The sequence below is a fragment of the Ranitomeya imitator genome, chromosome 7, assembly GCF_032444005.1.
Source record: "Ranitomeya imitator isolate aRanImi1 chromosome 7, aRanImi1.pri, whole genome shotgun sequence".
Classification (NCBI taxonomy): domain Eukaryota; kingdom Metazoa; phylum Chordata; class Amphibia; order Anura; family Dendrobatidae; genus Ranitomeya; species Ranitomeya imitator.
The window spans coordinates 156,528,453-156,555,837 of NC_091288.1; the positions used below are offsets into that span (position 1 = coordinate 156,528,453).

Here is a 27,385-nt window from a genome sequence, read left to right on the forward strand (position 1 = left end):
TCTCCTGATCGTGATGGAAATCCTGATCTAGGGACGTATCAGAATCGTCCTCTAAAACAGGTTCTCTACTAGCCCAAATGGAAGGGGAGAAAGAAATGGAGCTCTCAGAACCTGAATCCCGGTGATGGTCTGAGGATATGGCATGAGTCCTGTTCCTGGAAGAGTGAAAGCTCCTTGGCAAGGTACGACCCCTGGAGTACAAGGGGTTCTGATCATCGGAAGCGTCGTCCAAAATAGTGCCCTGGTTAGAGGAAGGGTCTCGGAACGATTCTAATGCTTTTGCCAGGGATGCCATAGACCGGGTAAGGGAGGTATCCCACTCAGGGGGACTAGGCTCACAGGGTTCGGTATCAGTAACAGGTGGTTCCTGATCAGTCACCGGTTCACAAGCTGTGCATAATGCAGTATTGTGACCCCGGGGTAATGACACTTTATGAGCGGTACATGCCGCAAAGAACATAGTGTGGGTTTTCCCAGACTTTTTGTGAGGCTTTGATTGAGGCATAGCATAGCCTTGAGGAGAGCGCTTACTTAGAGGGGAAGCCATGTTTCTGCAGCTTACCCAGGTCCTGTGTCTTGAGTCTCCAGGGGAGGTCTGCGGTGTATGCACAGAGAACGCTGGTCCTGAAGGCTGTGATTCAAAAAGCTGGAGCAGCGCTGCAACATCAGCCCTGTGGGTGTACCAAGATGGCCGCCGAGATCAGGAAGTAAGAGCGCTTCTCAGGGAACAAGAAACGCCAGAAAAAGTGGGCGTCGGTAACTGCCGGTGGGCGTGGCCAAAATGCCGGCCTGTATGAAGGGGAAAAGCCGGCGGCTAAATTTTAAATCTATGGTTGCGGCCTGCGCCATTCTTAAGCCACACTCCTCCATTGAATTGTCGCACTGCAGACCACCCACGGACCCGGGCTTTAAGGTGCGGACCTCCCATACCCCGGGGACCAGGACCCCCCCCAGCGCCTAGGCCCCTGCAGTGTACTCACGGTAGATGCGGTGGGATGGTGCTCAATCCACCGTCGCCATAGTTAGGGAGGGGGTGGGGAGCTTCTGCCGCCTTGCGACATCCGCTATATCAGTGGTGATGCAGAGGGGGGCTTCACCGGCGCCATACATATTTCAGTCCGGCTATGCACCTGGCTCCAGGAGAGGTAGATGGAGGGCTACTCCATGTGGTCGCCTGCTATGGAGGGGGGAGATCGGAACGCGAAGGAACTGTCGCCCGTAAAGTGAGCTCAGGGCTGGCATCCAATGGTGCAGGAAAGGATACGGGAGGGACGCTCCACGTACTTGCATGTTGATGATTCGGGGGAGATCGGAACCTAGAAAGGATGCGTCGCCCCCATTCACTCCGTTAATAGAAAAATAGAATAAAAATAAAAATGAAACACTAAGCAAAAACAGGTTCACTTGGAGCCAGCAGGAGGGTGTATACTGCAGGGGAGGAGCTATTCTTACTGTATTACTTAGTGTCCTCTTAGTGGCAGCAGCATAACACCCATGGTCCTGTGTCCCCCAATGAGGCGTAGGAGAAAATCCTTTTCTCCGAGCCACTCATTGGGGAACACAGCACCCACCCTGTTAGCCTTATGGCTCGTTCTTTTTGGCTCTTTACTTGCTCCGACATATTCTACTCTAATATTATGTTTTATGTTATTGATGATCTCCTACTGCTTTTACACTGAACTGGGTCTCTGGAAGCCAGCATGAGGGTGCATACTGCAGGGGAGGAGCGAACTTTTTTGTCTCAACTTAGTGTCAGCCTCCTAGCGACAGCAGCATAACACCCATGGTTCTGTGTCCCCCAATGAGTGGCTCGGAGAAAAGGATTTTACGGTGAGTACACAAAAATCCCTATTTTATTGTATGTCCGGTTTCCTCTTCGGGTTTATTTGTCTAACAAAGTTTGTTGAAAGGCTGCAGCGCAGCCAATCAACAAGCTTTTAGACTGTGCCAAGTATAGGCATAGCTGTGATTGGCTGGAACAGCATGTGACCTAGCCTGTATAAAGAATTTATCACGAGTGAAGTCACCATTATGCTCTCATTAGTGTAGGGATAGGACACAGCTGGGGTGAGGGACAAACAGCGACTGTGTACTCTGCAAAAAAATGCTGTGTGTACTCTGCACCCCCCCTGCCTGAGGGAGTACTATCCTTAAAGGCGCCTTTCACACATCAGTTTTTTGCGGTCAGTCACAATCCATTGGCTCGACGGATCCATCGCAGATTGTGAAAAACTGATGCGACATTCGTTTTTTTGATGGATACGACTAGCGGATCCAGCAACTGGATCGGAGCATACTGAGTTAAAAAAAATGGAATTCGTCGCCGGATTCCGTCATTTGACAGATCCGGCGCCATAGGCTTCCATTCTAGCAAACAACGGATCCGCTTTTTTCAACGTAGACAAAAAACGTTACTATGTCCGTTGTCTCCGGCCGCGGGACAAACAATTTTCGACGGATGCGGCGAAAGACGGATGAAACGTGAGGCCATCCATTGCTAATACAAGTCTATGAGAAAAAAACTGATCTGGCGGCATCAGTCGAAAAAAAATCAGTCAAAAATACGACGGATTGCGACTGATGGCAAAAAATGATTTGTGTGACGGGCCTATGCCACTGTGTGTACTCTGCACCTCCCGCCTGTGGGAGTATAGTCTTTTAAGCCGCTGTGTGTACTCTGCACCCCCTGCCAGTGGGAGTACTGTCCTTTAAGCCGCTGTGTGTACGCTGTACAACCATGCCTGTGGGAGTACCGTTACTTTAAGCCACTGTGGGTTTTCTAGTAGTCTGAGAAATAAATAATTGCATCATCCATCTCATTGCCATTAATAGGCCAAAGAAATAATCTTTCAGGAACGATGTGTTTTTTTTGTTTTTTTTTTATAATAGTCTGGGAAATAAAAAATTGCCATCATCAGTCACCTGATTATTACCCTCGGATTAGGGGCTTGCTAAGCTACCATGCCACAGCAGTTTGGGAAGGGCTCTGTAAAGCCCCACCCCCCTTCGGGAGTGGGTGAGGAGTATCTCGGCCCTTAAGGATTTGCCTAGCAGTGGTGGCTTGCGCAAACTGCGTCTGTGACTGCGGTTTTGCTGTTCCGATGCGAGTCGCTAAAGAGTAGATATTCCTGCGCAGAATAGTATCCACTCCAAGCTACTAATACTGTCCTACAAAGCCATCCATAATCGTCCCCCCCCCTTCCCCACATATATGTCTGAACTAATCTCCCACCATGTCTGGTCCTCTCAAGACCTCCTTTTCTTCTCCACATTCGATCGATCCTCATCCAATCGCCTGAAAGACGTCTCCCGAGTATCCCCCATCCTGTAGAAATCTGTTGTCCAAAACGTCTGATTATCCCCCTACATTCAGAACTTTCAAGCAGAACTTGAAAACCCATCTCTTCAGAACAGCAGAACAAGTGGTTGGGCATCAGTGCACTCATTTTCTTCCAATTGTTGGCCAGGTTCAGGTGGATGGGTCACGGAACCACAGCCAGCAGAGTCATCAAAAAGCAGAAGTGACTGCTGCATGACTTGGGGCTCAGATTGCTTGCTGATTTGTAAAGGGGTGAGGTGGAAGACATATTGTCCATGGGCCGCAGGTGGAAAATCTGCGCTTTCAGTAGGGGACCGGGTGGAAGACAAAGCAAAGGGATTGAAGGCACTTGCAGCCATCCAATCTAAAACCATTCATCCAGCGGTCCTTTTCAGTGATTTGCATTATACACTAGATCATTACCTTCCCAAGTTCTTACCTGCATCCATTTTTGGAGTGAAGATGTCACAGTCAGAAGTTCTTGGGTCTTCAGAAACCGCAGTGTTTTCTGCATCATTTGAGTTCTCAGAGTCCACAATCTCTAACAGTTCTTTCTTTCTTGGTGGCTCATTAATACTTTTATCACTATCGGCCTGGTCCTCAGACACTTGCTGTGCCACTTCTAGGCAGTCAGAGTCTTTACTTAGTAGAGCGTCTTTCAGGCTGTAGGAGTGAAGAACCCAGGGATCGGCGTGACCCGTGGCTACCAGTCTGACACAAGCGCCTCCAACTTGTAGCACTTGTCTATATGCTAAAAGATCCTAAGGGATCACACAAATTGTAAAGTTAGTGAACCCATAGTATTAATAACTTTTTCTATCACCAAGTTGTTAAGTTCTTAAGTCTATATTAATATTCCTGGAATGACTGGGCACCATTATAGCTTTCAAAGTGATCATCCACCATCTTTCCAAGACTCCCGAATGGCAGATATAATTGGCCTAATTAACTCGTCATATCCCACAATCAGAGGTTAAAACATAACTTCAATTACAACATAATATAGACAAACAAGACTCTGAGTCCGCTTGTCTGTCTTCAATTACTGCACACAAATCAATATCCTGAATACATAAAGAAGTCCAAAGTTGGAACCAGAATCTTCAGAAAAGTCAGAACCTGGAAAGGACTTCACAAATGACAAAGAGACACATATATTCCACCTAATAATGTAGCATTTCCTAAAGAAAACTAACTTGGCTAAAGCGTTTATGGCGGTAATGGTTTTTACTCATGATGGTCATGAGCGGGAAGAACCGTAAGGTTGAAATGTATCAAGTACGTTTTTTTTACCTGGGATGTGCTGCATTATTAGGGAACGTCTTTATAAAGACTCTCTGGGTGCTCCAACCATTCAAGTACTGCATTCCGTATAAATAATTAAATGCAAGAAAATCAATAAAGGGGTGTTCTCAGGCAATTAATGCACCACTCCATGGTTCTTTTTTTAATTTGCTGGAGTGGTGCTACTAATGTAAGTCCCCTACCCCTACTATTATACTTACTAGCCACAGTTGTCTTCTTCTGTTATCGGCGCCACTCAGGTCGTCTTTCTGAAGTTTGATATCTGCTGGATCGCTCCAGTGTTTGATGGGTGAGCCGGAGGTCACTTCTAAGTGTAAGTCTACCAGAACCAGAACGAGGGTCTCATATACTTACATTGAGACCTTCGGAACCGTTACATCTGACTTCCGGTCAGTCAGAAGCTGCGGTCAGAAAGACGACGGTGTGGGATCGGAGTGACACCGAGAACAGCTGAAAACAGCACCTGGCAAGCACAATACAAGGGCAGTGAGCTTACCCTTAGTGGCACCATTTCAGCAGTGTAGTAAAAAAAAAAAAAACTCTGGAGTTATTTTAGAAGTATGAAAATAAGCAACCTTTCAAGTTGACTCGCTTTTTTATCTGCTGTCATAGCTTTTATATTTCATAGTGTACAACTGGATTCAGTGGAGCTAGGCCACCAGTTTCTGCCAAGATCCAGGCCAATGTGCACAGTAGTTACATTCGAGGAAATGGGTTAACTAATAACATGCCAGTCAGCTCTCTCAATTCCATTGATTTCTTTACAGCAGTTAGGTGCTCCCCAACTTAGCATCTCATCAGCAGTTTCCACCACAAGTCTCATAATCATGGTGTAACGCTCGGACACGGGTAAGTCTGGAGGAAGACACAGCATATAAATACACCGTACATGGGATGGAAAAGGGAGACAAAGGCCCTAACAGTAGGGAGCGGAGGATGGTACACATCTTAACACCAACCTGTGCCTCTTCCTAAGCTTCCCTAATGCTCTAAGTGGGTCCTTCAGCTCGCCGTCATCACGTGCCTAGTCCCTGACTGTCACCTCAACGTACCCTGGTTAGTGCACTCTCTGGCAAGGATGCTAGCCTTGCCACTGCAGATGGTAACACACAGGGTAAGAGACATACAAGGAACAGACCAAAAAGGGAAATACTCAGCTTGGGATCTGCTGCTAAGACCCAAAGCAGCAGAGAAAAGGGCACCAGGATAACAGAACTCCCACAGCAGCAACACCACCATCACACAACACGTGAGCACCACACACGAAGCTGGTCTGCAAAGAACAAAAACTCTATAACCGAGAACAGCTGATGGGTCATGTGACTATTTAAAGGGAGGTGGGAGTGGTTACCAACCGACACCAGCTGACCAGCCTAAAAGAAAACCAAACAAGTCTCATAATCATGGTGTCACGCTCGGACACAGGTAAGTCTGGAGGAAGACACAGCATATAAATACGATGGGCTGGAAAAGGGAGACAAAGGCCCTAACAGTAGGGAGCGGGGGATGGGACACATCTTAACACCAACCTGTGCCTGTTCCTAAGCTTCCCTAATGCTCTAAGTGGGTCCTTCAGCCCGAAAAGGAAAAGGGCACTAGGATAACAGAACTCCCACAGCAGCAACACCACCATCACACAACATGTGAGCACCACAAACCAAGCTGGACTGCAGAGAACAAAAACTCTATAACTGAAGATCAGCTGATGGGTCATGTGACTATTTAAATGGAGGTGGGAGTGGTTACCAACCGACATCAGCTGACCAGCCTAAAAGAAATGCCAACAAGAAGTGAGACTGACATCAACTCTTGCGGGACCAAAAGGAAAAAAACATTTAAATTTCAGCAGACTCAGAGCTGCCACGAATCCCTTAATGATTTGTGACACACAGCTCCCATTTTCATGAGCCCTGTGCTTGTTCAAAGTCCAGGTTATCTCTATATAAATATAGTGACTCAGAACAAGCAGTGATAGACGATTTACTGTGTAGCAGCAGAATGAAGCTGCTCACCTGAACTGTCACTCAAGGAAGAGTATCTGCCCTGCAATCAACCAGGAAGGAAGAAGACTGCATTGCTCTGAGCTGCTCAAGAGACAACTTGGAATAACCCTTTCACTGGTAACTGGTAAGGTTTGGTCAATATGACGTAAAAGTAAAAACCTCAATCTTTTAGAACTTACAAATGATTCTCAATCATATTTTCAAATTAAAAATACTTAAAACATTTTTTCTTTTTACAAAAGGGAATGTCTTAAGACATGCTAATCTATTCACTGAACCAGTTCCTTAGTTTACCTGATGTTACCAGTCTCACACAAGATCCTCCAACAGAAACTATTATTTTATGGGGTAACTGAGGGGCCCCTACACATTGGATTGGAAAGTGTAGCCGACTAATGTGTATGGGTCCTGTCTCTCCAAATAGCCTATAGTGGCCCAGCCACCCTAGTAGGGATGACACAGGTATATAAAGTAGTAAGAAAGGAGACTCAAAAATAAACTGTGATCAGGGGGAGGACACTGATGTACTATACATTTGGCCTCTACAACAATGAAATACAGATCGCAATGAGATACCAGTCACATATAAGCACATACCTTCAGAAGTCTGTGCACATAGTATACTGCATGCTATATACAGGAGTATATGTGACCGGCATACAATATAGTCTGACCATAGAAAAGGAGATTTTTGTGTACCGTAAAATCTTTTTCTCCAAGCCACTCATTGGGGACACAGGACCATGGGTGTTATGCTGCTGCCACTAGGACGACACTAAGTAAACAAAAAGATTAACTCCTCCTCTGCAGTATACACCCCTTTACTGGCTACAATTTCAACCAGTTTGGTAGTAAAGCAGTAGGAGCATGAACAAATGACAAACTATGTCAAAAACCAAGAAGTAACAACAAGCCAAACAGGCTAACAGGGTGGGTGCTGTGTCCCCCAATGAGTGGCTCGGAGAAAAAGATTTTACGGTGAGTACACAAAAATCTCCTTTTCTCCTACGCCTCATTGGGGGACACAGGACCATGGGACGTACAAAAGCAGTCCCTGGGTGGGGAGCAATATGCTAATACCCCATGTACCACTGGCTTACGGCTAAGGAACTGCCGCTTGCAGAATGCGCCTGCCAAGGGCGGCGTCTGCAGAAGAGAGAGAATGAATGTGGTAATGTTTGGTAAAGGTGTGCAAAGTGGACCATGTCGCAGCCTTGCAGACCTGCTGTGCTGATGCCTGGTGCCGAATGGCCCACGAGGCGCCCACCGACCGGGTAGAATGGGCCTTGATCCCTGCTGGGATAGGAACACCTTTGGCACGATAGGATTCTTCAATGGCCGACCGAATCCATTTAGCTAGAGTAGCTTTGGAAGCGGGAGAACCCCTCCTTGGCCCCTCTGGAAGTACAAACAGGACATCCAACGTGCGGAAGGGAGCCGTCCGCGAGACGTACCGACGAAGAGCCCTTACCACATCAAGAGTGTGCAAAGCCTTTTGAATGCGCTGGACCGGTGCCAGACAGAACGAAGGCAGAACAATCTCCTCATTGAGGTGGAAAGAAGAAACGACCTTGGACAGAAAAGCGGGAGAGGTCCTCAATACCGCCTTGTCCAGATGAAAAATTAGAAACGGAGGGCGGCAGGAGAGTGCAGCCAACTCCGAAACCCGCCTGATGGACGTAATGGCCAGTAGGAAAACTACCTTCCAGGAGAGGAAGGTCAGGGAAACGTCCTGTAGTGGTTTGAAGGGAGTCTCCTGAAGGGCTCCGAGAACTAAATTAAGATCCCACGGATCTAAGGGCATTTTGTAGGGAGGCGCCACACGGGAAACTTCCTGGAAAAAAGTCTTCACTGGCAATCTATTGGCAATCTTTCACTGGAAAAGGACTGACAATGCCAAAACCTGACCCTTTAGAGAGCTAAGAGCAAGTCCTGACTCTAGTCCCGATTGGAGAAAATCCAAAATGGCAGGAATAGAAAAAAACCATAGGAGATCGCCCGTGAGCGTCACACCATGAGAAGAAAATTCGCCAGGTACGGTGATAACTGCGCATGGAAACAGGTTTCCTAGCCCTGATCATGGTGGAAGACACCTTGGGAGTGAAACCCGCTTGGCCTAGAATCCAGGATTCAACGGCCAGGCCGTCAAAGACAGGGCCCCTGAGTTCTGGTGGTATATCGGGCCCTGAGAGAGAAGGTCAACGCGATCTGGAAGACGCCAGAGGGCGTCGGCGACCAGCTGAACCAGTTCCGCGTACCATGCCCGGCACGGCCAGTCTGGCGCGACGAGGATCACTGGTACCCTCTCTGCCCTGGTCTTCTTGATGACCCTCGGCAGCAGGGGAAGAGGGGGAAAAATGTACGGGAGGCGGAATTGGTGCCAAGGCAAGACCAGGGCGTCTACTCCGATGGCCTGTGGGTCGAGTGACCGTGCAAAGAACTGTGGAACCTTGTTGTTCAACCTGGATGCCATGACATCCACATCCGGGGTCCCCCAGCGATGACAAATCTGCTGGAAAACCTCCGGGCGAAGGGACCACTCGCCCGAGGCGAGGCCCTGGCGGCTGAGGAAGTCCGCCGCCCAATTCTCCACACCTGGAATGTGGATCGCCGAGATGGGCGAATGGTTGGATTCCGCCCAGTGCAGGATGTGGGACACCTAGAGCATAGCCGTCTTGCTGCGGGTTCCCCCTTGACGGTTGATGTACGCCACGGCCGTGGCGTTGTCGGACTGGATTCTGACTGGGTGACCCACCAGAAGGTGGTGAAACTGGAACAATGCTAGCCTGATAGCTCGTATCTCCAGGAGATTGATGGGAAGGCGAGACTCTCGAGTGGACCACCACCCCTGAGCTGTGTGATGGTTGAAAACCGCCCCCCAGCCTATGAGGCTGGCATCGGTGGTCACCACCAGCCACCGCACAGGGAGAAAAGACCTTCCCTGGGTTAGGGAGGACTTCAACGTCCACCACCTGAGGGTCTTCCTGACCTGTGGGGGCAGGATGAAGTGGCGGTCGAGGGAGGACGGGTTGCCGTCCCGCGCTGACAGTAGCGCATGCTGAAGGGGACGGAGGTGAAATTGCGCAAATGGAACCGCTTCCATGGCTGCTACCATCTGCCCGAGAATGCGCATGCTGAATCAGATGGAGTGGGAGACTGGACGGGAAAGACTCTGAGCTCCCTGCTGCAAGGCCAAGGTCTTGTCTTGAGGGAGGATGACCAGACCGCGAGAAGTGTCCAGAGTCATCCCAAGAAAGGAGATCCGTTGGGCCGGAATCGGAGAGGATTTTTCGAAGTTTATCTTCCAACCCAGGCGAGAAAGAGTATCCACCGTGAGAACGACGGACTCTTCGCAGGCTGGGTAAGAAGGACCTTTTATCAGTAGGTCGTCCAGATACGGAAGTACCACCACTCCCCTGGAATGAAGAATGGCCATGGCAGCCGCCATGACCTTCGTGAAGACTCTGGGGGCGGTGGCGAGACCGAAAGGCAAGGCCACAAATTGGAAGTGTTCTCCACGACATGCGAAGCGGAGGAACTGTTGATGCGTTGGAAAAATTGGGATGTGGAGGTAAGCATCCTTGATGTCTATGGACGCCAGGAATTCTCCTTTTTCCATGGACGCGACCACAGAACGGAGGGATTCCATTCTGAAGTGACGGATTTTTACAAATTTGTTTAGCAGTTTCAGGTCCAGGATCGGACGGAGCGATCCGTCCTTCTTTGGGACCACAAATAGGTTCGAGTAGACTCTGTCCCTTTGAAGTGCCTGTATGGCCTGGAGAAGAGCTGTTGTCTTTGATTTTGGAAGGCAAGACTGGAAGAAGCGCGTAGGGGGGGGGAATTCTATTTTGTATCCGGTGGACACCAGTTCCCTGACCCACTCGTCGGAAACGACTTAGAGCCAGGCTTGACGGAACAAAAGTAAACGCCCTCCTACCCTGCCTGTTGGTGCCCCCTGGATGCCGCAAGTAGTCATTGCGTGGAGGATCTAAGGGATGTGGCTCCCTTAGACCCGGGAGGTCTCGGTCTGGGTTTCCAATTACAGTTAGTTCTGTAAGAGACCTGGGGGCCTCGTTCACGGCGCGGGCCTCGTCCTGATGCGGAGGTAGAGGGTGTAGAAGACCAGTTGGTATTGTTACGAAAAGGCCGAAATCGGGGTTGTTGTTGATACCGAAACGGCCGGGTAGGCTTTTGCTGGGGAAGAAATTTACCTTTTCCCCCGGTGGCATCCGAGATTATTTGGTCTAGTTTTTCTCCAAACAACCGATAGCCTGGTAGGGCAGAGATGTCAAAGAGCGCTTGGAGGCCGAATCTGCTCGCCAATCCCTGAGCCACAGGGCTCTTCTAATGGAAATTGCATTCGCGGCTGCCTGTGCAGCGCAATTGGCTGCGTCTATTGAGGCGTTGACTACGAAGTCCCCAGCCTGGGCTATCTGGCTAGCCAGGTTGATCGCTTCTGGAGGTAAGTCGATAACTTGCATGGTCGTGGAAAGCGTCTCGGCCCAAGCGACCATAGCCTTAGCCACCCAGGAGGCAGCGAAGGATGGGAAGAGAGAGGCTCCTGTGGCCTCAAAGACGGAGCGAGCCAGATAATCAATCTGGCGGTCAGAGGGGTTCTTAACAGAGGAGCCGTCTGACAGGGACAGGATGGTTTTGGAAGCGAGATGTGACACAGCAGGGTCGACTGAGGGGGACTGCAGTCCTTGATTAGTTCCTGAGAAAAAGGATATTTGGCCTCTATGGGCTTTTGACCCATGAAATGTTGAAAGGATGAGTGACAAAAACCTTTTGGACACGTTTAGTCTTTTTGAACGACACCACGTGTTCGGGCGCAGATACGGATTCCTCGGTCACCTTCAGGGTCTGGTTGACCGCCTCAATGAGAGAGTCGAGTGTCTCTTGGGAGGGGGAGGAATCCTGAACGTAGGAATTGTCAGACTCCTATTCAGAATCGTTCGGGTTGTCTGGAGAAGGGGACCGGGAAGCGGAGGCCGCCGACGCTGAAAAACCAACTGGCCCATGGTCAGGGGATGGAACATGGACCCGTTTTCTGGAACCCCGAGAAGGAGGAAATAGAGTACGCCCCCTGCTGGTGGACGGATCCGTACAGTCGCCCAAATCCACCGCGGACTGACCTGAAGGGGGGCCCCGGAGGGAGTCAACCGCCCTGACTAGAAAATGCATAGATCGTGACAGAGAAGCTGCCCACTCAGGGAGACTAGGCTCCACAGGGTCGACGGCATCGGCGGCGGTATCGGCGGCTGCACAGAGGCCGGGACACAATCCGCACACAACGGGTTAGTGTGAGCTCGGGGTAGGGCCGTATTGCAAGTGGCACATACAGTGAAAAACACTGTATGCTTCTTGTTACCCTTTTTAGTCTCCTTGGATTGAGACATAGTGTCTTTAGAGACAGAGCGGGCAGTATATGCAGGGAAAGGGTTAAGCTTTCTTGAAGCAGCTTACCCACGGTCCTGTGCCTGTGTCCCCGGGGAGGAATTAGCCGAGGCGGTTCCTGGACTGCTGGTGGACGCGTGGGCTACCTTGCAGAGAGAGAGAGCAATATGGCCCCCGAGATCTGCAGGGCACCTCTCGTCCCAGACGAGAAGCGCCGATATAGTGGGCGGGGTTACGGCCGTAAGAGGGATCTGCCCACTGCGGCCTACTCTGGCTGAAAAGCCGGGGACTAGATTTCTGGGCCCTGCCGGCGATGCGCGGCCGCGATGGAGCGCTGCTGACCACCGCTGACCCCCCGCGGCCCTCCCCAGGGACCCGGAACGCATCTCTGCCGCAGATGGGAGCGCAGGGAGGGTATGTACTCACAGTTTCGCAGGACTTCCTGTCACTGTGAGGTTGCGTGCTCAATCCATGCACCCTGGATGGGGGATGGAGAGGCCCCTGATACATCTTCGTCTGTCCCCCCAAAGGGGTTTGTCTTGGGGCTGTGTGACGCCGTGAGATGTGTGTCTCAGGTTTGGTACATCTTCCTCTGTCGTGCCCCGGAGAGGGACATGAGAGCCGGGCTCTATGTGCTCGTCATCTTGCAGGGAGGGGGGATGGTGGGGAAATCGGGACCAAGGAGGAACCGTTGCCCCGGTAAAATTTGGTGTGCCCCAGACGTCGCAGGAGAGGGACGGGAAGGTATACTCGCCGTGCTCGCCTGTTGCTGGTTCGGGGGAGAGCGGGCCCTATAAAAGGGACCCGTCGCCCCCTTCACTCCGTTTGGATAAAAAATAAAAATTTACATAAAATTAAAAATTTAAATAAAAATTAAAACAAGGAAGTTGGGGTCTGAAAACAGACCCAAGTGCCTCCTACAGACACTAAGCAAGAACTGGTTGAAATTGTAGCCAGTGAAGGGGTGTATACTGCAGAGGAGGAGTTAATCTTTTTGTTTACTTAGTGTCCTCCTAGTGGCAGCAGCATAACACCCATGGTCCTGTGTCCCCCAATGAGGCGTAGGAGAAAATAAGCTGTTATATACTGGATAATATGGTATACTGGGACTACATAATATCAGACGGTATGTAGGATAATATGGATGACCATACAGAATAATGCACTGGACTGATTTGGAAGTGTACGCTGTCCCGTCACTTCACCAAACAGAAGTGCCCCCTCCTGCACCCGGGCCGATAAGCCTTCTCCACACCTCCTTCAGCTTCAGGTGCCCACAACAGTTACATCTCACTGATCTACTTCACACCCTATTGTGCTGTCAGTCCGCTATAGGGACAGGGCAAATATCAAGCTTACAGTTCTGACCAAAACCAGAATCATGCGGATGACAAAGGGTGAATTACTCTACTTAATTTGATGAATTTCCCAAATTTACCATTAGGTGTGGACATACAGAGAAGAGAATAAAGGCCACTTTGCTCCTCCCAGGACATTGTGGACCATGGTAAACGTTGCTCACACACTCATATCTTACCTGCATGTACTGCTGTAAAGATTTTGTTCTTCCATCTTCTAGATCTTCATATTTGATAAATCTTTCTCCAATATCGGACACTTGCATGCCAAAATATGAACCGGAGTCAATGGCAGAGAAGATTTCCAGGACCGAGTCTACGTCTTGTTGGGTGTAACTCTGGCTATTTGTACACTGACTTATGAACGTGGTGACGTTCTGATCTTTGGTGTTCACAAGCTCAGTGAAAACAGGAGGAAGTGAAGGCATGTCTGCAAAAAAATCACTAAAGGAACCTAGAAAAAAAAATTATATACATTTTGTTTTTTCATCCTAAGCCCAATTTCTTCAATTCTGACCAATGTCACTTTATGTGGCAACAACTCTGGAATGCTTCAATGTATCCCAGTGAGTCTTTTTTTGTGACACATTGTACTTTATGTTATGGTAAATTTAGGTTGGGATGTTTTGCTTATAAAAATATCAGACATTTGACAAAAATTTTCCAAAAAATTTGCAATTTTCAAACTCAATGTCTCCACCATTTACAAAATTACATTTTTTGGTTTATATGTTAGAAAGTTTAGCAACAATTTTTCATTTTTTCAAGGAAACGTACAAAAGTTATTTTATTAGCGCCCTAATCTGTTTTGAAGTTATTTTGGAGGGATGTACATATTCGAAAACCGCCCAAAGTGAGACCATTTTAAAAACATCACCCCTGAACGTATTCAAAACTGCAGTCGGGTACTTTATTAACCCTTCTGCTTTTTTAGGAATTAAAAAAAGTGGAATGACAGGGATGAAAAATTATATTTTTACCACTAAAATGTTGCTAACATGTGAACAGGCCGCAATAGCCGGCAGACTCTAAGGCCATGGCAACCACCAGAACCATGTAGCCATGATCTCTGGGTGCTGATGGGGTAAATGAGGAAGCTCCCCACACTCTGTTAACCATCTAGATGCCAGTCACTACTGACAGCAGCATCTAAGGGATTAAATGGCCACGGTCGGTGCCAACACAAATTGTGGCTGGTGCAGCGAGGTGTCAGCCATATTGAACACTATAGCTGTCAGCCACTGTACTGGCCACGATCGGTGTTGACCCCTAGATGCTACTATCAACAGCGACAGAGGCATCTGGATGGTTAACAGAGCGCGGAGAGCTCCTCCTTTAACATCCAAGGTCATAATTGTGTTGTCTGTATGGTTACTGCCAGGCTTGGCGTGGGCCAGGTAAAATGTGCCATTGGCGGGAGGAAAAAAACGTTCATTTCATTAATTCCACTGTTGTTGGCTGTCTAATATATAAGCTCCACAAAGTGACTTCAAAACTGATTAAGTCTCTAAAAAAATATAAGTTTTGTAAATTTCTTGGAAAAAAAAAATTAAAAATTGTGGCTAAACCTTTTAACTCTTCTAACAACCAAACAAAATAGTAGGACTTTGAGAAAATGATGCTGATGTAAAGTGGGAAATAAGGATAATGTTATTTATTAACTATCCTAGTTAGAAAAAAAATATATAATTGCGAAGTTTTAAAATTTTTCTTAAAATTGCCAATATTTTTTTTTATAAGCGTAAAACATATCGATATACAATTTCCTGCTAACAAAGTACAATGTGTCATGAAAAAAAACAATCTTAGAATCGCTGGATATGTTAAAACATTACAGCATTATTACCACATAAAGTGACGCATTAGATTTGAAAAATCTGGTTTAATCACTAATCAATTAAAAGGAAAGAAACAGGAACTAACATAAAACATGACATATTAGGTATTAATTCATGTGAGTTGGGGCCATACGAGCATTTTCCAGGCCATTCATATGCATGCCTCTAACATTTGCACTGCTATTTGCAGGACAAATTTAAAGGGAATCCATCATCAAGGTTTTGCCATGTAATCTGAGAGCAGCATTATGTAGGGGCAGATACCCTGATTCTAGTGATATCTCACTTACTGAGCTGATTCTTGCACTTTTGAGAAAATCAGTTTTATCTAGTACAGGTCTACCAGTTCTCTGAATGCTGAGCTCTGGATAACCCCACTCACACCACTGATTGGTAACTTTCTGCCTATGCATGGCGTACACAGACAGCTGTCAATCAGTGGTGGGGTTACATCGATGAAGAGGACTACATGGAACGACACAACTAGTCCTGTAGTGATAATCTCCTGCTGATAAAATATTGAGTTTATTTATACTACATCACGCAACCCAGTGAGTGACACATCGCTGGAATCAGGCTCTCTGTCCTATTAACATGCTGCTTACATATCAAAGCCTGCTGACAGATTCGCTTTTAGTCCCAGCTTGCTGCTCCTAAAGCAGCCCACAAAATAACCCGCAGGTAAAGTTTATCTACATAAGCCTCACTTTGTATCTCCATGAAAATTGCCATGAATGCCATAAAGTGGATCTGTGATCACTTATGTGCCATGAAAGTGAGACGTTGCTTTATAACCTGACTACCTTTGCCCCACTTGCACTTTGTGATTTTTCTGGGATTATCAGAATCAGATCCAATGTTTCCTATATAAATAGTCTGAATTCTGCCTTCATTGTGGATCCCTTACCAAAACAACATTTTAACCTTCCTCCCAGAGGTGTATTCCTTAGTTTTATCCGTACATGACAAGAATTGACAACCACACTGTCGTTTGGGTTCAGGTTCCTTAAGCTGACTATTCCGGGGGCGCAATAACCTCTCATCAGCAGATAGTTAGTGTGAGACGCCTGACGCGCCTTCACTTCGATCTTCCGTTTGTGTCCCAAACTGTCGTCATCTTCGTCGTCAAAATCTTCTTCATCCAGTCCTTCTTTTCCAAAACTGCAGCAAAATTTGAAAAGGATTATTAAAATGTTATGTGGCAATAGGAGAAAAAAAAAATAAAGTTACAAAATACATAAACCCCCCATAAAATTTACACAGAAATATCGAACATTTCATATCCACGATAGAGTGATAGGATAAAAATATTTTGGCTGCATTCGCACTGAAGTTTCTTGTATTGTTTATACTCTTCCTGAAGGCAAAAGTTTACAGCTTGTCAAATATCCTTTGTTAAAAAGTTATTATAACCATTTTGCGCCTGTAGAGTCTGTGCAATTCCTTTAAATAGGTGGTTGTCCTGTTGCTGATATTGAAATGGCTGTAAAGTGGCTGTATGTTTTCCCTGCTATTCCCTTCTCTCAGTGTTAGGGAGCAGTCAGACGCCTGTATAAATTGAAGCGAGATCGTAACACCGTGCACAGACTGGATCGCAGGTCTCCCGTCCCAAGCGTGACAGCTGCGGGTCTAGAGAGACGCCGGCAAGTCCATGCACTGCATTACAAATAGTTCCCTTGATGCCATCAACTAGTGTCGTACTGGGACGCCAAGGGCCCACCAGTAACATCAACTGCAGGGCCCCACTGTTCAGCTACATGCAAATATGACTTTATCCTTATTCACAAATTTTTATAACAATAAACTGGGTAGACTTTAATTTAATAAATAAATAAGTAAATAAACAAGATGACGCCTTTGTCTGTACATAGTGATTCAAGTACTGTTCATGTAAGAGGGTGATGGCCCACCGGAGGATTCTCCTGTTCTCCCGTGGGCCAGTCCGAGCCTGCTCTCAACACCTACACAGAAATCATTTACCTTTTCATGACTTCGTTCTCAACTAAGGTGCTGTCCACCACTACGATCTGGTCAGGGATTTTCACATTCACAGATATAAACCCCAGGAGTAGTAGAGACAGAAAGGTGACACATTGGCCGCCTGGGCCATCTAAAGGAAATAGCAGCATGTCTTCTGCAGATTCATCCGTCTGGTCACCAAAAGAAAATGTGTCAACTTGATCAGCATTCCCATAAGACTTTAGCTTTTCCAAAAACTGGAAGGATTCTGTACAAATTGTAGATGGAAAGCGCCAAGTAAAAAGCCTATAGGAACAGAAAGAGACACCAATAAGCCAGAAACGTTCACGGATTACTAAGAACTTGCAGGAAATTATTCGATGTCCTACCTGTAGTAACCCTGTGATAACTGGAAGGACATGGGCACAAACGGTAAAGCGCGGTTTTTCTTTGGTCCTAATGTATGATTTCCACGACGACGATTGACCAATCTCTTCTTCTGAAACTCCACAAAAGCCTTTCCTAGAATGTCATCACGATACTGTCTGTACATTCGAAAAGTCTACAAAGAAATACAAATTATTCCCAAAAAACTGAATGACACAATCCTGATTATGCTATGTGAAACCATGTGCAAATATAACCAAATGTGGTGGAATACTACATCTCAGCCTTTGATGCACCCAAAATGTAAGAACCAAGTAATATACTCATCACTTCTACGCTCCATGTCCTGAACTGAATGGTTGTTACATATATGTGACATCAAAATGAGCTGAAATGGGGTCTACGGGGCAAATTAAGAAGTATAGAACGCAGGTCTTACAAAATCTCTGCACATGTCCAGAATATCCTCGCCCTCCTACTCTACGGATAGGCTAATGCTCTTTATGGATTTGGCCAGATGCTAAGTTGGAAATAGAAGATATTGTACTTACTTGTAGAGATCGGAATGACTTCATTTGCATGTCAGAAAGTGCCAGCGTGCTTAAAATGAGGTTCTGTAGCACCAACACCTGGATGTCATCCACACTAGACAGAGACAGAGAAAAGCAGCTTAGAATCACTTCAAATACCGCACTGGATAGGAAAACAACAAAGCAAAGCTGTACTGAAATGTGCACTTGTAGGTGGTCACCCAGCTTCAAAGGGCACTGATGGAGGGCTAACCAAGCCTCAGAGGGCAGAGATGGAGGGCCAAACTAGCCTCAGACCATACTGATGGAGGGCTAATCTAACAAATCTAATAAATCTAATAAAAGGGCACTGATAAAAGGCCAAACTAGCTTCAGCAGACACTGATGCAAGGTCAAACTAGATTCAGCGGGCACTGATGGAGGGCCAAACTAGCCTCAGAGAACACTGATGGAGAGTTAACCTAGCCTCGGATGGCACTGATGGAGGGCCAAACTAGCATCAGGGAGCACTGATGGAGGGCCAAACTAGCTTCAGGGAGCACTGATGGAGGGCCAAACTAGGTTCATGGAGCACTGATGGAGGGCCAAACTAGGTTCATGGAGCACTGATGGAGGGCCAAACTAGCCTCGGAGGACCAACCCAGCCTTGAGGGGCTTGATGGAGGGCAAACACAGCCTTCAAACACACTGATGGATGACCTAACTTTAGAGGACACTTATGCAAAGCCAACTTTTATCCAGAAGAAAATAATTGAAGATCAACCTAGCTCTAGAAAGCACTGATGGAGTACTAACCTAGCCCCAGGGAGTACTAATGGAGGGTCAACCTAAAGCATTAAATACATAGAAAAAGGAGTTCAAGTCCAAAATAATATATAAAAAATACCAATTTTATTTATTTATAACAATAGTCACATTTCTCATAAATGTGACGAAGCCAACCCGAAATGCGCGTTGGGGCTCCACTGTGCGACCATCCGCTATCTGCTACATGGGTAAGGAAGCAAACCAGGTGTATTACGCTGTGCTATATAAGGATAGAGATACTATGGAGATATTTGAGGCGTGAAGAGATATAACATAGTAACATTTGATCTTGGGGGGTTCCTTGTCCCATAACACTATAGTGGCACTGAGCACCTTATTACGTTAATAGCAGTAAGTGGTAGGTCACACAGGTCTGGTACCATTTTGCTTTCCCTTGCTGAGCATGTCATGTCAATTATATGGTATTTTATGAGAAATGTGACTATTGTTATAAATAAATAAAATTGGTATTTTTTATATATTATTTTGGACTTGAACTCCTTTTTCTATGTATTTAATGCTTCGGGTATGGAGTGTCCTACATTGATCTGGTGGCTCCTTGTTCATGGTTCATCTATGGTGAGATGAACTGACACAGGAGCGGGACTGTGTCCACTATGGGATTAAGTTATGGAGGGTAAACCTAGCATCAAAGGGCAATAATGGAGGGCCAACCTAGCATCAAAAGGCACTGATGGAGGGCCAACCTAGCTTTAGAGAGCACTTTTGGAGGGCCAACCTGGCCTCAGAGAGCTCTTCTGGAGGGCCAACCTAGACTCAGAGAGCGCTGATGGAGGGCTTACATAGCTTCAGAGAGCACTGATGGAGGGCTAACCTAACCTTAGAGACCACTGATTGAGGACTAACCTAGCCTAAGAGGGCACTGATGGAGGGCTAACATAACCTCAGAGGGCAGTGATGGAGGGCCAACATAGCCTCAGAGAGCGCTGATGGAGGGCTTACATAAGCTAAGAGGGCACTGATGGAGGGCTTACATAGCTTCAGAGAGCACTGATGGAGGGCTAACCTAACCTCAGAGACCACTGATTGAGGACTAACCTAGCCTTAGAGGGCACTGATGGAGGGCTAACATAACCTCAGAGGGCAGTGATAGAGGGCCAACATAGCCTCAGAAGGCACTGATGGAGTGCCAAGCTTGCCTTTAGAGGGCACTGATGGAGGGCCAAGCTTGCTTAGAGGGCACTGATGGAGGGCCAAGCTTGCCTGAGAGGGAACTGATGGAATGCCATGCCATTGTGAAAGCACAATAAAAACAGTAAAATCAACAGACACATCTAATTAAGGGACAAACCTAATAGAGTTTAAAGGTGATGGAGCCAAGAAGGCTCGTCTATGATCAATACCTGCTGATCAGTTCTAAATCTTTTTTCTGGTTCAGTTCATCACCAACAGCCAAAACGCGAAATCTGCCAAACAAATAATGTGCTATTAACAAGGTAAAACTACACACAAGAACGGTCAGGACAAAGTTTTCAGCCTAAATGTAAATTGCATTTCTATTCATTAATGACAAACAGAAATGTTGAAAACAATGAGGACATGGAACACATACAGTATATGTATATTAGGATAATACATGTCTTTATGCTGCTGTTAAGCTTCATTTCCACTTTAATTTTGGTGTATTTTGTTTATGTACATTTATTTTATTCACTTAATTTCCCCACTGACAACTACATGAAGACAGTTTCTACCTTTTTATAATTTTTTTCACTAATAGAATATGTGCACACATCCCTATTTTTCTATTTTTATTTTGCCCATTAGGGTTTGTTGCGGAAAATATCAGCAAAGTGAATGAGATTTCTGGAACACATTGGGGCGCACGTTGCTTATATTTGACTTGCAGCTTTGCAACAGATTACATTCTGTAGCACGTCAGTCCTTGCAGCACTTTTACAGCCTATTTCACGCATACTAATATGTGTGTAAAATGCGCAACAAAGACGTGTTTATTCTACACAGGGTTTTTCCTGCCGACACATCAAGATTTGCAGCAGATTTTCTCTTTCCATCCTCCGGTTCACCTCTGCCATCTACCGTGCCGGACGGCCTAACTAGGCCCCGGCTTTTCTTACAGCTGGCCGCTGTCCTGCTCCTGGTGCGGCCGTGCACCTCCTCAGATCCTCCCGCCTGGGTTACTGACTTGGCTTTCTCTCCTCCTTAAAGGGGGTTCTCCAAGAATAGAAAAAAATACTAAAGGAAATCTCATTATAAACAAATTCCTACATACACTTAATTAGAAAATCACAATAATTTTGTCTAGAGAGGTAATCACTAGAGAATTAAAATGGCTGCCACCTTGTTACAATGACAAGAAAGTCAGGACAGACGGCTGTGAGCATGTGCAGTAGGAAGCTCCGCTGCCGGGACCTGGAGATACTGATATTGCTATTCGGATAGGCACACAGAGGTGAGAGCTGCCTTTTCTTACCTCAGCTCCTCTGGTATCTTCACTAGTATTAGTGGAGCACATATGAGGATGGCGGCCCTTCCTGCTGCACATGCTCACAGGTGTCTGTACCAACATTCTAGGACAGGTTTCTCTCAGTGAAACAAGGTGATGGCCACTGTAATTCTATGTCGATTTCCTCTATAGACAAAACTATTTCGAGTTGCAAATTAAATGTATTTAGGAATTTATTTATAACATTTACTTTAGTTAATTTTTTCCACTTCCTGGAGGACCCCTTTAAGCACTTTTCATGCTATTTACTGGGGGAGGGGCATATTTTCCCAGGTTATCTTTTCTGGGCTCCACGCGATGTCTACATTACTTCAGGCACCCTTTCTACCTCTCTTCTCCTAGCCTGGCACTCTTCTTCTCCACAAGCTTCAAGAAGCACCCAGACAAACTATCCAGCTGCCTTCTCCTGCTTGTGGTCTTTTGGGGACAATGAACAATGGTTTTACACCTTCTAAATCTCTTTTGGGTGCTCCTGGGCATTCTACTGGGCCTATTATAATTTTTTTAAAAGGGGTTTCACAGGAAAGGTGATAATTATTGATCGGTAGGGTTATGAGGCACTGGGACCCGCACACAGTGACAAGACGAGGAATTATTATCCCCGAAGGAGACTTTTATCCCGCTACCCGATTGCGACTCCTCTCATTTTCTATGGTGATGCTGGCAAAAGCTGAGCAGCTCAGCGCTTGGCTGCCCCATAGGGAATGAATGGTGAGGCAGTTGACCATGCTCAACGCTGTTCCATTCTAATAGGGATTAAAGATCTCCGTTCTGCCGATCGGTACAGGTACCAGTGGTACTGGATATATGATAGCTTGTTTTCACAAGACAACCACTTTCATACTTGCCCACCAAGGACCCTTTAGTATGCCTCCTCATGAATAGAGCTACTCCAGAGTGGATAGGGTCTTTGTCCCAGGCCATAGGTTACCTGGGTAGCCTCTCCCAATCCTTGGTCGACAGTCTGGAGCGCATGCCAGCCCAGCTCGCTTGTTCAACCGGCTCTCTCAGAAGTCTCTAACGTAGAGCTTGATGAGACCATCTCGCCTTCCCAGAGATGCTCTCAATAGTGACATAGGATCTCTTGGCACACATCATCTTTGCCTCCCTATATCAATCCTTAGTCAGGAAAAAAGGGGATGAGACTACTATTCCTTGTGCCCAGTCCACCTCTGTCTCAGACTCTTAAGTCCGACAAGAATTTCATGCTAGCTTAAGCCATGCAAGACTATATTCAGACAGTGAGGGACACCCTTTAACTAAAAAAAATCAAGTCCTACTCCACCTGTCAGGAAACAGTCTCCTTCAGGCAACAGCACCATCAACAATCACGTTTCCCAACTATGAAGACATTCTTTTTGAAAAGCAATGGAGACACCCAGATTGGTGCATGTCGTCAACTAGGAGGATTAAGGTCATCTTCTCCTTTGTAGAAGAATTGTTTACCAAATGGAAAACATATCCCTCTGCGTATCCCCAGGTAGCTCATCTCTCTAGTCTAGAGCCACATTCTGATGTGGAATCCCTCAGTGACGCACATGATATGAAGATCAACTTCCTCTCTAAAGTCACCTTTTTAGCAGCAGGTCCTGCGTTTCAGGCATCCAAAGTCCAGAAAGTCTATATTGCCTGGGCTGAGCAGATCTCAAAATCTCTAATGCCAGCACAACTTGCGCTGTGCACTGCAGCCAAATACATGGCTTCTGGATGGTCTGTTAGATCTTGACCCAGCGTGTAATAAGATCTTACTGCGCTCCAATTCAGAGGAGACAGACACTTTGTAATCAGCTAGATGAGATAATAAAGGATAGAACTTGGGGACAAGAGTGCTTTTCATTGAATCGCAGACCCTCTCAGCAATTAAGGTGCTTTCAGAGGTTCATTCCTTTCACGACTACTTTTCCTGCAGAGGTGACAAAAAGTCTGATTGACCCTCCAAATGTAAAAACAGCATCCCAGAGCCTGGAATTTTTGGACATGACTTTCGACTCCCAGGTGGGTTGAGTTTTCCTAATACCAGACAAATCTCTCCATTCTTTAAGCCAGAGTGTCTCATTTACTGATAGAGTCCTCATGCCTAATTTGTTTTTGCATGAGGGTTTTGGGCAGAATGGACTCCGTTTTTGAGGCTGTACCCTTCATCCAATTTCAAATCCGTAGGTCTCAACATTCTATAGCATTTCTTTGGAAGTCAGTGAACACCTTGCATTGTTGCGTCTATCTCCTGTTCAAATCTGCAGAGATCATCTTTAGTGCTTGACTGCCGCTGCTCTGCTTTCAGATAGATATTCCCTTCCTCTTCAATGGCAAGTGGTGACGACACCCCTCAGATGTCTGGAGGAATTCTGCCTCCAGATCAACCTTCTGGACTTGAGAGCCATTTTCTGTCCCTCTCTCAATGGTCCTCCCTCGGGAACAGCCTGCTCCGAGTGCAGACAGACAACTCAACTTTGGTGGCTTACTTGAACTATCGGGGAAGGGGGGGGTGGGGGCATGGAAATCAGAAGGCCCTTAGCCATGAAAAAAATTTAACAGATTCTTCAATGGGCGGAGCTTCTCATTTCAACATTTCGGAACGCTCAGATGTCCACATTCCCAGCCTGGCAAACTGGGCCACAGACTTCTTCAGCCAAGCAAATCTGGATCGAGGAAAATAAGCTTTCCATCCAGGCGTCTTCAGTCAGCTTTACTTTCTCTGGGGCACCCCGTCATGAATTTCTTCACATATTGTACTAATCACAAGGTCTCAACCTATGTTGCCAAGCCATGAGACCCGAAGGCCTTTTATGGTAGACACTCTGAATATTCCATGGGCAAATTTATCTCTGTTCTCTCTTCCCTCCCGTTTCTTGCATTTTCAAACGCTGGCAATCCAACCTCATCCAGCTGGTCAGACAATGCACTGGCCTTTTCTGCCTCAAGACCTTTTTTATCGAGGTTCTGTTTTCCACCGCACTTTACCTCGGCTCCGTTTAACATCATGGCTGTTGAAGCGGACATTGTTAGAGGGCATGTACAGATCTTTTTTAAATGCAATTGTCAGCCGTGTGCACACACAGTGATTGGTCATGTTTTCCCACCTATTTACGGCTATCATTCATATACAAAGCGCCATGTAGGAGAATGTGCCCAGGCACTGTGTGTATGAGTGTGACTGGCACAGCCAGTATCCGTACACATGTGCACACACGTGGGGCAGCGTTCGCTTTAAGAGCAGCGTCCCCCATCACAAGCTAGGCCAGTCCCTAAGATGCTAATTGAGGGAGCATGACCTTGCACATAGCTCATGGCCACACCACGGGTGGATCTAAACCCAATCATTTACATACGCAAAAAAGTTATTTTCACAAGCACTGTACTAGTATCAGGAACGGTGCCAGTATGATTAGTATAGGGGTGAAGTCCCTTCTGTCACGGTATAGTTAGTCTTGTAAGGGTGGGACAAACTCCATTTCTGCTACAATTCACAAATTAACCCCTTCCCGCCATGGCCATTTTCTTTTTTTTTCACCTTCTTCCAAGAGCCATAACTTTAATATATTTGTCAATTTGGCCGTGTGAGGTCTTATGTTTTGCAGGCCGAATTGTAATTTTGAATGGCACCATTGATTTTACTGGAAAATGAGAAGAAAAGACTTGTTAGCAAGCTCAGCTCAATCTTTCAGTGCCTCCCTCTGCCTGTTTCCTATCCCTGCTCTTCATTACTTCTCCACCATCCCCTCTCCATAGAGAGAGTATAATGGGCTGTGCACGTGATGACTTCAGTCCATCTCACCTGTGCAAAATGGAATGGAGCTCTTTATTTCTCAGTGTGGATGACATGTTCAGGAGGCCGGGGGAGAGAGTTAGATGTGGCTGAAAAGTGGGGAATAAACTGATTTTTCTGATCAGATATATTATAATGTTTCTTACATTCCCCTGTACTATTGATTTATGCCAAGTACAGTTCCATTTTAAAGCTTCATAAGAATAGGACTTGCATAAAAACTAAACCGCATGTTACCTGTTGAACAGCTCATTGATAGTGTCTGGAATTTCATATATCGTGTCACCCAGAGAAGAGCTGAACTTCAGCTTCAGCCTGTCCACAAATTCTTTAAACTCAGCAGCACAAACCTTTGTGGAAGAAAGACAACCAGAATTAACCATTGGGCTTTTGTTAGGATGACGAAATGTCATTACTATCCAATTTCCATCTGATGTGAGCCTGTTTTTCCTCCCTAAACATGACTGTATGGTTTCTGTGGCCACTGGATATGTGGACAAACAAAAGATCCCTGGAGAATGGAACTCATGCTTGCATTATGCAGCTATTTTGCAGTATTTGCTCGCTATACTTTGCAATGATTGCATCTCTTCACTGTAACGGCCATCCATATGTTTACACCATATAAAAAGTGCGCCCCCTAGTGCAGGAAATCGGTGTCAGCATTTTGAACAGTGTAACAAAAAGAAGTATAGGCAGTCCCCTCTGCCATAAGTGGAAAGGGATCCATATGGCTATAATATGCCACCTGCACCAAGGAGCTGGAGGCCTAGAGCTCTCGCAGAGTGCTTCATGTACATGAAAGAGTCTCATGGTCGTCCCTAATGTTCTACTTTTATATACTGACTCCGTAACCAGGATTCAATCCATTGAAATAGATTTACGTACACATTCATACCTTAGCATCGTCGTAATTTTCTTTCCTATTCATAAATTCTTCACAAAGTGCTTTATCTTGGTACACTTCTGCCAAGCACACCCTAGGACAAATGGCAAATGATCATCACATACATAGAACAGGTGAGGAACGTGGCCTGTAAGATGACCACCATAAGGCAGCCTCACCCTTTACACTCAGGATGTCCCATATAGTAGTCACATACATGGAACAGGTGAGGAACGTGGCCTATAAGATGACTACCATAAGGCAGCCTCACCCTATATACTCAGGATGTCTCATATAGTAACCACATACATGGAACAAGTGAGGAACGGAGCCTGTAAGATGACCACCATGAGGCAACCTCAACCTATATACTCAGGATGTCCCATATAGTAACCACATACATGGAACAGGTGAGGAACGGGGCCTATAAGATGACTACCATAAGGCAGCCTCACCCTATACTCAGGATGTCTCATATAGTAACCACATACATGGAACAAGTGAGGAACGGAGCCTGTAAGATGACCACCATGAGGCAACCTCAACCTATATACTCAGGGTGTCCCATATAGTAACCACATACATGGAACAGGTGAGGAACGTGGCCTATAAGATGACCACCATGAGGCAACCTCAACCTATATACTCAGGAAGTCCCATATAGTAACCACATACATGGAACAGGTGAGGAACGTGGCCTATAAGATGACCACCAGCCTCACCCTATATACTCAGGATGCCCCATATAGTAACCACATACATGGAACAGGTGAGGAACGGGGCCTGTAAGATGACCACCATGAGGCAACCTCAACCTATATACTCAGGAAGTCCCATATAGTAGTCACATACATAGAACAGGTGAGGAATGTGGCCTGTAAGATGACCACCATAAGGCAACCTCACCCTCAACGTTCCCCAACTCCAGTCCTCAAGAGCCACCAACAGGTCATGTTTTCAGGATTTCATTAGTATTGCCCAGGTGAGAATTGCATCACCTTCACAGACAATAATTCCATCTCCTGTGCAATACTAAGGAAATCCTGAAAACATGACCTGTTTGCAGCCCTTGAGCAATGCAGTTTGACACCCCTGCTCTTGAGGGCCGGAGTTGGGGGATCACCTACATACTCAGAATGTCCATATAGTATTCACATAATCGGCCAAAGGACCGGGGCACCGAATGGACAGTCCAATAATTACAACAGTAGCCATGTAATGCTGCATTGCCGACAAGTGAAGACTTGTGGTGGTTCGACCCGGCAATAAGAGCTAATCAACACATCGTCAGAGGACTAATGTCCATATGGGCCACCAAACTAACCCCTCTCAGCAATGG

The 27,385-nt window shown here is 46.3% G+C and overlaps 1 protein-coding gene across 1 annotated transcript in view; it reads right to left on the minus strand.

Moving 5' to 3' along the window:
• The window catches only part of GTF3C1 (general transcription factor IIIC subunit 1), a 191,310-nt gene that overhangs the window by 15,990 nt on the left and 147,935 nt on the right, over positions 1-27,385 (minus strand). The window contains exons 26-34 of the mRNA XM_069733955.1: positions 26,059-26,140; positions 25,398-25,510; positions 20,271-20,333; positions 18,121-18,214; positions 17,572-17,744; positions 17,204-17,488; positions 16,131-16,384; positions 13,565-13,839; positions 3,759-4,080 (exon numbers count right to left, since the gene is read on the minus strand). Of these exons, the coding sequence (XP_069590056.1) occupies positions 3,759-4,080; positions 13,565-13,839; positions 16,131-16,384; positions 17,204-17,488; positions 17,572-17,744; positions 18,121-18,214; positions 20,271-20,333; positions 25,398-25,510; positions 26,059-26,140 (1,661 nt within the window). The remainder of the gene's footprint in view (positions 1-3,758; positions 4,081-13,564; positions 13,840-16,130; positions 16,385-17,203; positions 17,489-17,571; positions 17,745-18,120; positions 18,215-20,270; positions 20,334-25,397; positions 25,511-26,058; positions 26,141-27,385) is intronic.